Raw genomic sequence first — 12,337 nt, 5'->3', positions numbered from 1 at the left:
GAAGATAGCAAGCATGAAAAATATAGTTTACGGAGATAGCACCCAACCCTATTAGGTACATAGATAACGACTCGGCTAGTATTTCAGATTAATTGGGCGAGTTGGTAATTTTGTATTGTATTACAGGGTGAGATTTCGATTCCCCGTATGTTTTCCCCACCCAAAACCCCGAGTTCCCACTGGGGGTCCCCCATTATCGGAGGATATAGATGTATATATATTTCTGAAACTATTCATTTGCGACGGGAACAAGTGTCATTTTCGAAGGGAGCGTAATTTTTTTTATAAGAATAAGTAGCTGTTTTCCTAGGTCACATTGCCCTGTAATACACTACAATGAAACCAAAGGTTTACGGAGATAGCACCCAACCCTATTAGGTACATAGATAACGACACAGCTAGTATTTCAGGTTAGGTGGGGCGGGGAGTTTAGGTTAGGTGGTATCCTACGCACAAGGGAGATCCTGTTCGTTATACAAAGGCTCCAACTATAAAAATCAATTATCCAGACTAGGATAGTCTAGCTTGTTTACCTCACGACAACTGGGGTATATAGCGGAACTCTGCTTTTTCATGGGGTTGGAACTTAGCGAAGCATTATAGAAAGCTGTAACTTATGATAAGCCTACAACATTTCATTAGAATTTTATAGTTAGTAATAAACAGCAGAACATTCTCACCATTGCGAAGACCTAGAGAATATTCCGTTGTACGTCGAAGGTGGAATTAGTAAACCATGACAGACAGATTCAAGTTGAAACGTTTACCGCTCGGCAGACGTAAACTTTCAATGGCTCAGGAACTTCTTCTTCTATTGAGTTATATACATTGTTCATCATTTATTCTTAATATGTTTTATGTTCATTTGAGTTATATACATTGTTCATCATTTATTCTTAATATGTTTTATGTTCATTTGAGTTATATACATTGTTCATCATTTATTCTTAATATGTTTTATGTTCATTTGAGTTATATACATTGTTCGTCATTTATTCTTAATATGTTTTATGTTCATTTGAGTTATATACATTGTTCATCATTTATTCTAAATATGTTTTATGTTCATTTCAGATTGACCGTGGTCATTGTTCAATAATAAAGACATTTGAATAAATGGACCAAGCTCTTATCTAATTAGTAGAGAGTTATTCTTCGCCAACAGAAAGTTTTGATATCAATATAATAACATTAACTGAAACACAATAGCAATAGCTAAGATTTATAAGTGATGGAAAGAAAATAATACAAAAAAATGAGTATGAGGGATTTAATGATAAAAAGAGAAGGGGAATAGTGGTGCTGTACAAAGACAACAAGGAAATAGTTAATAGACATGGAAAATACTGACGATGAATAGAGATATATTAAATATGAAAGGGAGTATTCTTAAAAGAAGATTTAGACTTATTGTAGTATACATTATATAAATTGTGCGAGGACAAGGAAGTGAATGGAAGGAACGTGGAGGAAGAAAAGGCCGTGATTATAATGGGAAATTTTAAGGGCAATTTGAGATTCTTTGGATATCAGGCTTAAAATGAAAATAAAAAGAAAATACTAGAGTTAAAGAATAATAAAAAAAAAACTTATTACTATTGAATGGTGATGAAAAGTGTAAGTGAACGTATAGGCTAGGTCTACTTGGGAGAGAGGCAACCAAAAAGGGTGCTATATGACCTAGTAATAGTAAATAAAATAATACATGGAAACTTCAAATTAATGAAAATAGAAGAAAAAGAGAAAATAGACATATCAGACCACAATCTGGTCCAAGTAGAGGTCAGCATGAAAACGAGGATAGAAACTTACTAAAAAAAATGAGTTTGGGATGGTTACTTTACTTTTACTTTTAGGGGTTTATTTCTCGCCCTCTATCAGACACTAAGTCTGTTCAGGCGGGCCTTGATGTGTGAAAATAATTTCTTTCCAGTTTATATTTTGCTCTGTATCTTTTCAGTTATTCGCTAGCATTTGTATTCAGGCTTAATAGTTTTCTGATCACTATTATAACACTTTCCAAAGAGATAAGTCTTCAGGTTTTTCTTGAAAGCTGCCACATTTTTGTTATTCTTGACATCATGTGGAAGGTCGTTGAAGAGTCTCGGTGCAGCATAACTAAACGTTCTTCCTCCTATTGCATGATTCACACTAATTTCGAATAGTCTATATGGGTCATCAGCATGTCTTAACTCTTACAGCAGCGCTAGTAGCTTCAGGGTAGGGGACCAAGCAATCACAAAGATATTTAGGCTTATCACTTGTAAGTGCCTTGTAAGTCAACAAACAAATCTTAAATTCAATTCTAGCCTTAACAGGTAACCAATGTAGATCGATCAGTACAGGAGTTAGGAATATATATATCATAAAACAAACGAAGAACGTCTCAGAGAATAGGGAAGAGATAGAAAATATCATAGAAAGTAGAGATGTGGCAAGGTTAGAACGATTTGATGAGGCTGTAGAAAAGGCAGCAAAAAGGAAGCTGCAAGCAAAGTACAGACGGAAAATAGCTAGGGAAAGGGAAATAAAAAGATAGAACCGAGAATAAATAAAAAAAGTGAAAGTTAACAAATAAAAAACGATACCTGGCAAGGGAAGAAAAGGAAACAGTGTTCCAACTTTATAAACGCAAAAAGAGACAACACAAAACGCAATAAAGGAAGCGACGTGAAAAAATGAAAAAGACAAAAAATAAGAAGGCAAATGACGTAAGGAAGAATAAGAGTGATGTGACTTTAGTAATGACAAATCTAAAGTAGTTTTACAGAATTTCGCATGGAGTTGATTTCTCTGGACAGGAAAATCTTTTCTCCAGTGAAGGTTTGAGAACTACATCATATCAGTAATTTATCCTGGTTTATGTGTTTTAGTGTTGGCAATCTTATCCCCCAGAGTGAGATCTTTGTTGCATGTCGTAGAGGCATTTCCCAGAACAGTCTCCCACTCGTTCAAAACAATTTTTCCACACACACACACACACACATACATACATATATACATAATATATATATATATATATATATATATATATATATATATATATATATATATATATATATATATATATATACAGAGAGAGAGAGAGAGAGAGAGAGAGAGAGAGAGAGAGAGAGAGAGAGAGAGAGAGAGAGAGAGAGAATATATATATATATATATATATATATATATATATATATATATATATATATATATATATATATATATATATATACATGTATATATATATATATATATATATATATATATATATATATATATATTATACTATAGTCCCGTGTCTGGGAACCAAACATATACAGTAATATATATATATATATATATATATATATATATATATATATATATATATATATATATATATATTATGGCTGGCCAGCTATACAACCTTTCGAGTTCCAAATTCACCTGTTTGTTTTTACATTAAATCTGTTACACTTGGAAATATTAATACCCAAACTTTGAGACAGTTATACAACTCCCAGACAGCAATATATAAAACACTGAATATCCAAAGATCTCTTAAGTACACTCAAAACATAACTCGGTAATTATTCTTAAGAATTATTACATTCTATTTAAAACCACTTCTTACTAATGTAAACACTGGTGACTGGAATAATACACTCTTTACAAAAATAAGTACATTCTATATAAATTACAACACTTTGAAAAGAATTTACATAAAACAAATGAATCACTCGAAATATTAAGTCTGATCCAAACTTAGATAACGACAAAAATGTTACGATCTGAAAATATTAAATCTGCATAAAACCTTAGATTAAATCAAAAGAAATAATACTTATGAAAATTGTACAATAACTTTTTTCACTGGAAATAAAATTTTACACACTATTTAATTAGTCTTAACACTCAATGAATATAGTTAACCAGATAACAATTCAGATATCTTTCATGTTATTACAGGGCCAGTTATAAAAGTTCTAAGAGAAATTTCATAAATACTCAAGATGTTTACAAAAACATGTCACACCAAAACTTTAAAATTTCACTGAACACTATTAAAACAATACACTGGACTGAGAGAGAGAGAGAGAGAGAGAGAGAGAGAGAGAGAGAGAGAGAGAGAGAGAGAGAGAGAGAGAGAGAGAGGGGGAGATGGCTATGACCCAAGGCTGGAATTTTCTATCTGATCTATGTAACCCTAGGGCTGCCTTCATATGAAACTTAAGCTACTTCCATCATATTCCAGGTCCAAGCGAGATCTGGAAGCCTGGGGGGTTAGCTTAAGGGCGTCGTAGTTATCAACTAGATAAAAAATGTTAAGAGACGAACCCTGGGTTTCAGGCAACTCTGTCAGCTAGCTCTGCCCGCCCTTTGTCCTCGAAATAAAAAAAAAAGATAAAATCTATCACTAGGTTTTACGGGAATCTTCCAAAGCACATGGCATATAAGAATTGTATATTTTCTCTCAAACATGATGCAATACCTCATAAAAAATATAAAAGAACATTACATAAGCCCTTGTTCCTATCTCGCATGGTCACATAACACTCTCAAACAGGTTACGTAACACTTCGTAACAAAAATACGTGAAATAAAAAGTTAATTCTTAAAAATAACGTAAATTAACATATACTCACTTGAATGAAGAATACAATAAACTTATACTTACACGAGAGGAACTCATATATATATATATATATATATATATATATATATATATATATATATATATATATATAGCCTATATACATATATACTGTATATATATATATATATATATATATATATATATATATATATATATATAAATATATATATATATATATATATATATATATATATATATATATATATATATATAAATATATATATATATATATATATATATAGAGAGAGAGAGAGAGAGAGAGAGAGAGAGAGAGAGAGAGAGAGAGAGAGAGAGAGAGAGAGAGAGAGAGAGAGAGAGAGAGAGAATATGTGTGTTTGAAGATATTTGTTCAGAAATTTGTTCAGAATATAGTTTTCTAGCTACGTTGAAATATTTGACTGGTAATAATTTCGTGTTCAAGAATTCTGTCAGCTGCCAATATCACACCATCAAACAAACAACCTTACCTAATTAAACCAAGTTTCTATCATCACCTGGTCTAGTTCCCATAATACCAGTAGAATTAGACTCTTGGGAAAGGGCTCCTTACGTGAAAGTCAGTCAATTAGAATTTTAAATTTTCGAATTTCTCAAAAACATTAAATTTCATCTGTGCCCATTTATTCGTGATTTCTTTCATCCAAACAAATTTTAATCAGTTCGTTATCTCATTGTTGTCTGCCCATACTTATATCCTTTGCAATCATATCTATTTCCATGTTAGGTAATATATATATATATATATATATATATATATATATATATATATATATATATACATATATATATATATATATATATAAATATATATATATATATATATATATATATATATATATATAAATATATATAGATATGTATATATATATATATATATATATATATATATATATATATAAATATGTATATATATATATATATATATATATATATATATATATATATATATATATATATATACACGTATGTTTGGATGTTTGCTTGTGTGTCTGTAAATGAGAGAGAGAGAGAGAGAGAGGAGAGAGAGAGAGAGAGAGAGAGAGAGAGGAGAGAGAGAGAGAGAGAGAGAGAGAGAGAGCTTATGGTATACAGATTCTGGGAGAACAGTTTTGTATAACACCGGTATCGTAACGGTGTTTATCGTACCCTGGATCTAATTTTAACAGCGAGGGAAAGAGAGTTAGTTAATCAGCATCCCTCGCAAGATGAGGGTCGTCATAATCCCTTTGCTGGTGTTCTTTGTTGGTAAGTTCCTCTTTTTCTTGACAGTAAGGTGAATAATGATTGTCATTATCTATAATCAAAATGGTTATGCTATTCTGAGATAGTTTACTTTTACGGGTTTATTTCTCGCCCTCCATCAGACACTAAAGGTCTGTTCAGGCGGGCCTTGGTGTGTGAAAAAATAATTTCTTTCCAGTTAATATTTTGCTCTGTATCGTTATCAGTTATTTCGCTAGCATTTGTATTCAGGCTTAATAGTTTTCAGGTCACTATTATAACACTTTCTAAAGAGATGTCTTCAGGTTTTTCTTGAAGGCAGCCACATTTGTGCTATTCTTGACATCGAGTGGAAGGTCGTTAAAGAGTCTTGGTGCAGCATAACTGAACGTTCTTCCTCCTATTGCATGATTCACACTAATTTCGAATAGTCTATGTGGGTCATCAGCATGTCTAACTCTTACAGTTTATGTGAGTCAATACGTTATGATAATGACGAAAACTCCTCTGTAATTTCCGCCGTGAGTAATCATAGGTTTCAAGATTTTCATGTGGTTGACAACTGCACCTCAGAAATGCATCTTTTGACTTTTAATTATTAAGATTGATTGATTGATTTAAAGTTTTCAGGCATTAAATCAATCAATCAATCTTAATAATAAAAAGTCAAAAGATGCAATTGTTCAAGAAAATGAATGTCCTCTTAGATCAGTCTTTAGCTTAGGGGAATTTTTTTAAAACTTTTAAGAATAAATGAGTTTCTTAATGATTTCTCTTTTTTTTTTTTTATTTTTATTTTTTTTTTTTTTTTTTTGGAATTGTTCAGGAAAATTAATATCCTCTTAGACCATTCTTTAGCTTAGAGGCATATTTTTTAAACTTTTAGAATAAATAAGTTTCTTAATGTTTTTTCCTTTTTTTTTTTTTTGGGTTTTTAAATCGTCTGTCAGCAAAACTAGATTATGCAATTCTAGCCTACACCTTAATAAAAGTTTCTGTATCTTGGGATACTCGGTGGCTATAACAGTACTGTTTTTATATTTTTTTTTTTTTGCGGCTTCTGCTCTTGCTTCTCTTCCTCCTCCTGCTGCTCCACTTTTTTTCTTTTTTTTGATTTTGATTTTTTTTATTTTTTATTTTTTTATTTATTTATTTATTTTTTTGCTGCTGCTTCTGCTCCTGCGAGACCTCCTCTTGCTGCTGCTCCTTTTTTTTTTTTTATATTTTTTTTTTTTTTTTTTTTTTTTTTTTGCTGCTTCTCCTCCTGCTTCTCTTCCTCCTCTTGCTGCTGCTTCATTTCTATATACAGAACAAGTTAAAAAAGAGTTTTATATGAGAAAATCGTTCTTCTTCCAACAGCAGTTAATGGAGAGGGGGAACAATGCATCCCGAGGTACTTTGGTCACAGTTCCTTCGCCTGCGTCTGCAATGCCACTTACTGCGACACCTTCCTACGTCCCGGAGTGCCTGCAGAAGGGACGTTCCTCCTGTACACCTCCGATATGAACACCAATAGATTCCTTGAGACATCACATGACTTCACTGACGCAATCAAAAGTAAGCTAAAGTTATTTGGTACATCAACAGATTCCTTGAGACATCACATGACTTCACTGACGCAATCAAAAGTAAGCTAAAGTTATTTGGTACATCAACAGATTTCTTGAGACATCACATGACTTCACTGACATAATCAAAAGTAAGCTAAAGTTATTTGGTACATCAACAGATTTCTTGAGACATCACATGACTTCACTGACATAATCAAAAGTAAGCTAAAGTTATTAGGTACATCAATAGATTTCTTGAGACATCACATGACTTCACTGACATAATCAAAAGTAAGCTAAAGTTATTAGGTACATCAATAGATTTCTTGAGACATCACATGACTTCACTGACGTAATCAAAAGTAAGCTGAAGTTATTTGGTTTATTGTAGGTAGTAGGTTGGACAGGGCACCAGCACCTGTTGAGATACTACCGCTAGAGAGTTATTTGGTCCTTTGACTGGCCAGACAGTAATGCATTGGATCCTTCTCTTTGCTTACGGTTAAAGTGTGTTAAAGTATGACGATGTGGAATTTTCTTCTCAGGATGTCCGCGTCAAAACTATCTTTGAACCAGTGTAGGCGACTTAGTTGCAAAATACAGCTCCACAATCCTAGTCTTTTCTTCCTCTGAAAAGTAATCTTAGTGGTCCATCCTACTGTCAGACAAACCATGTAGGTCTGTTGTCTACCTCACCTGAAAATAAGGCAAAAATGATTTTTTTATAGAAAATATGAGATTTTATTTTTGTCCCTCTTTTTGTGGTCCACCTAGTATGTGTGTATATATATATATATATATATATATATATATATATATATATATATATATATATATATATATATATATATATATATCTATATATATATATATATATATATATATATATATACTATATATATATATACATATATATATATATATATATATATATACACACACACACACATATATATATATATATATATATATATATATATATATATATATATATATATATATATATATATATATATAAGAAGAACAATGATAATCATGCAATCAAGTGTAATATTTATTAATTTTTATTTTGCAGATGGCACAGAAGAAGTCAATGAATTCAATCTAGATCCTGAGGTCACATACCAAAATGTGCTGGGATTCGGGGGTGCCTTCACTGATTCTGCAGCCAAGAACTGGCTGTCTTTAAGCCCCAGCACTAGAGACCATTTGCTCAGGTGATTAAAACACCTATTTATATTTTTGTATTCAAATAGATTTGTACACTATTGAGCTACTTATATGATTTTGGCTTAAAGTGTAAAGTAGTTACGGAAATAACACCACCAGAGATGGATATTGGCAGAAAGAAACCTACTGTACTAGCAAGACAGAAATAGTCAGAGTTAGTTTTGTGGTATCCATCTTGCTGCGAGCAAAGAACTTGTACCTCAGACCTCTCAACAGGGTTGCCAGGTTTTCCATATGAGATAAGTCCAACGTCCTATCAACTGCAGATTTAAAAGGCCAACCTAATAGTAGAAAAAGGCCGAAAATATATCATTTAAGGCTAACCAATTTCAAAAAGGCCAAATTTAGGTATCTATCATGAAAAAAGGACACATTTGGAGTTTTTGGCCAGAAAAAGGCCAACCTGGAACCCTGCCTTTCGAGTTTTGAATATAGTGAGACTTACGGGTTTTATACTGTTGGTTTTACACTGGGATCTATTCTGATATTTAGAAGTAGACTCTTGCCTGTTGGGTTTTTATAGCAATTACATTTCTATACTATGTTCTCATTTCTAGCATCTTCTCAGAAGATAATCTAGTCACGAATGCAAACTGAATTGGATTTCAAATTTGTTTTCCTTCTACATTGGATAAAATGTCCTATTGAGGCCTTCATTTTCTGTAGTCTGATTTCATTAAGACTCTTAAGTCACACGCTATATGGTGCTGATCTATTTAATACTTGAAGAGCTTCGAAAAAAATATCAAAATGATGTTCAAATTATACCGTACTCATTATACCGCTAGCAACTTAGGCACGCTACTTGATATATTAGAAAAATAATTTTTCTCACATCATGATCTCCATAAGTTTTTTTTTTGTAAAATATTTAAAAAAAAAGCTCCAATTAGAATATTATTCGGTGGATATTTGTAAAATGCAATAGCTACACGTGTTTCCCACTCTTTCCTTAGACCTATGGTGACTAAGAGAACTTTTTTTCAGGTCGTATTTCTCCAGCATAGGCATCGAATACAATATAGGTCGTGTAAAATGTTTTAAAAAGGCTCCAATTAGCATATTATTCGGTGGATATTTGGAAAATGCAATAGTTAGGCTACACGTGTTTCCCACTCTTTCCTTAGACCTATGGTGACTAAGAGAATTTTTTTTCAGATAGTATTTCTCCAGCATAGGCATCGAATACAATATAGGTCGTGTAAAATGTTTTAAAAAAGCTCCAATTAGAATATTATTCGGTGAATATTTGTAAAATGCAATAGTTACACGCGTTTCCCACTCTTTCCTTAGACCTATGGTGACTAAGAGAATTTTCTTTTCAGGTCGTATTTCTCCAGCATAGGCATCGAATACAATATAGGTCGTGTTAACATGGGAGGATGCGATTTCTCATGGAGGACGTATTCCTACGATGACGTTGAAGGGGATGTGGCATTAGAGCACTTTGCCCTTCAAGAGGAAGACACTGTATACAAGGTACGAGTTTTACTATACTCATTTTTTTTTTTTTTTTTTTTTTTTTTTTTGATGAGGCAGATTTGCAACGTCTAGCAGGGGTGCCCTTTTAACTCGGAAAAGTTTCCTAATAACTGATTGGTCTGAAATACTTTTGTCCGATTACCATCATTCTTGTTTTCAAATAATACCAAGCAATGTGAACCTAACCTAAATTTCTCCCTCAGATATAGGTTTTGTCAATAAATAATGTTAATGAATAAATATATTATAAAGGATTATGATAACAACAATCGCCAAAGTCAACAACAGGAGCTTGTTTTTGGATGCACTCTACATAAATTTGTAACTTTTCCCACATTTTAACACAAATAGCGATAAATTACACTAAACATAAGAAAAAACATTTTATTATAAACTTTCTTTGAATACAAGAATCTACTAAAAACGTGCAATTAATAAACTCGTTATTGGTAAAAATGCAAGGAGGTAAAAGGAGCATTCTACTGTCAAACACTGAAGCGGAGACTGGAGAAGGAGTGGTATTAGGATTGTAACTTGGCGGTGAAATTATGAATTCTTTTAATTGTGATTTTACGCTATTTATGCAACACTACAGTATCCTCAAACCGAAAATATTGCTATCAATGAAATCTAAATCTTTGCAAAAAAATAACAAACCTTTTCTATACAGACTTCCATTATAAGCCTCCACCTTGCTCGGAAGATAGAGGAAATTACTTCAAAACAATATTAATTGCAAACAATAGTAACTCCAGTGGATAGCTTACCAGCATCTAGCATCCGGTTCAGCACATAACGTCTCGACTGCTGTACCCCAAGAGAGGGAAGAAAGAAAGGGAAAATTGCCAAACATTTATACATTTCATTATAGACTTACATCACTACCGCTATCCAGACGCAATGCCACCTGTCCTGTAGGGGAGCTGGGTTCGCTGCACTACCTGTTGAGTGGCTAACACTGGTCCCAGCAAAAATGTATCCAGGGACCTGCAGGTATGTTCCCATAGGTAGTGGACTGAGAAGGTTGTCTGTTGTTTTCAGACTTCTGCCTTCATGACCTGCACTACGGACAGATTATGCTGGAAGGCTAAAGTTGAACCAATACTCCAGACTTCGTGTGCCCTCACTCTTGAGGGTTGAATGCCTTGCACCTCCAAGGAGTCATATGTACGTCTGATTGTTTTCCAAAGTCAGAAAGAAATGGTGCTTTAGGAGATCGGTCGCTTAACCTTGCCAAAGCTAAGAAACAGCCTCTGGTGTTGAAGTGTTTTGTTCTTTTGAGGTAGTATCTCAATGTCCTTACAGAACAAAGTAGCTGAGCGTCTTGATTGCTAGTTGCTTCTTTAAGGGAGGTGATGGAGGTTTCAAACCTAGGATCTGGTATCAGTTTTTGCGATGAACTGTGGGACAAAAGAAAATGAAATTTCTTTGCAACCTTCAGAATGACTGACAGCATACGAGATGCCATGTCATTCTACGACTATCTTCGCTGAGACTAACACAAGCAAGGTTATAGTTTCTAGAGTCAGATCCTGGTTTGACGTTTCTCGAAGAGGTTCATACATTGCTCCTTCTAGTGCACTGAGGACCTTCGTGACATCCCATTCAGGAGGTCAAGAATTTCCTAGGAGGGCAAGACTGTTTGAAGCTCCTCATCTATAAAGACAGCTCTCATGGGGTGGAGATGTCTAAAACTTTCAGTCTAAGAACTTGGTTCAGGGGTGAACAAGAGCACATTACAACCACAAGGGAGAGGTGTTTTTCCCTGTAAAGAAAGACAAGGAAATCAGAAATCAACAACCACCTGCAGAGAGGCTCTGACCAGAGAAATATCACATCCATGACACCAATAAAAAAAAAAATGGCCTACTTCCCTATGTAGAATGCTGCAGAGGATCTGTCCTTCGCAGTGATTCACCAAAAACCTTTCACTCGTAAGTTCGTTAGAGATGCTGTATAACCTCTATGCATGAAGTGATAGGGACTCCATCATGTTGTGAAATCTATGGACGTGGGGCTGACTGAGGAGGTTGGGTCAGATCTGTGAACCAATCAGTTTGTGTACACTTGGGAGCCACCAAGGTCATTCTAACATCCGGGGTCTCCAATGGTGTTGATGACCCTGCGAATGAGGCTGAATGGTGGAAAAGCATAAGCATCTAGGTTACTCCAGGAATGTTGGAACTCATGCTTCTTTTTCTGGAACTGGAGAAATGTACACTTGAAGCTTCTTGTC

The 12,337-nt window shown here is 33.6% G+C and overlaps 2 protein-coding genes across 2 annotated transcripts in view; one reads left to right on the top strand and one right to left on the bottom strand.

The window, feature by feature from the left end:
• Nucleotides 1-801, bottom strand: part of LOC137646433 (U6 snRNA-associated Sm-like protein LSm4) — a 58,723-nt gene extending 57,922 nt beyond the window's left edge. Inside the window, exon 1 of the mRNA XM_068379535.1 lies at nucleotides 681-801. Coding sequence (XP_068235636.1) covers nucleotides 681-683 — 3 coding nt within the window. The 5' untranslated portion in view covers nucleotides 684-801. The remainder of the gene's footprint in view (nucleotides 1-680) is intronic.
• A 6,402-nt stretch (nucleotides 802-7,203) lies between these two features.
• The window catches only part of LOC137641362 (lysosomal acid glucosylceramidase-like), a 17,288-nt gene continuing 12,154 nt past the window's right edge, over nucleotides 7,204-12,337 (top strand). Inside the window, exons 1-4 of the mRNA XM_068373843.1 lie at nucleotides 7,204-7,348; nucleotides 7,633-7,680; nucleotides 8,465-8,606; nucleotides 9,945-10,098. Coding sequence (XP_068229944.1) covers nucleotides 7,342-7,348; nucleotides 7,633-7,680; nucleotides 8,465-8,606; nucleotides 9,945-10,098 — 351 coding nt within the window. The 5' untranslated portion in view covers nucleotides 7,204-7,341. The remainder of the gene's footprint in view (nucleotides 7,349-7,632; nucleotides 7,681-8,464; nucleotides 8,607-9,944; nucleotides 10,099-12,337) is intronic.

The sequence above is a fragment of the Palaemon carinicauda genome, chromosome 1 (genome assembly GCF_036898095.1).
Source record: "Palaemon carinicauda isolate YSFRI2023 chromosome 1, ASM3689809v2, whole genome shotgun sequence".
Taxonomy (NCBI): Eukaryota; Metazoa; Arthropoda; class Malacostraca; order Decapoda; family Palaemonidae; genus Palaemon; species Palaemon carinicauda.
Note: the sequence above shows the minus strand (reverse complement) of the source record. Positions and strands in the feature narration are given on the sequence as shown.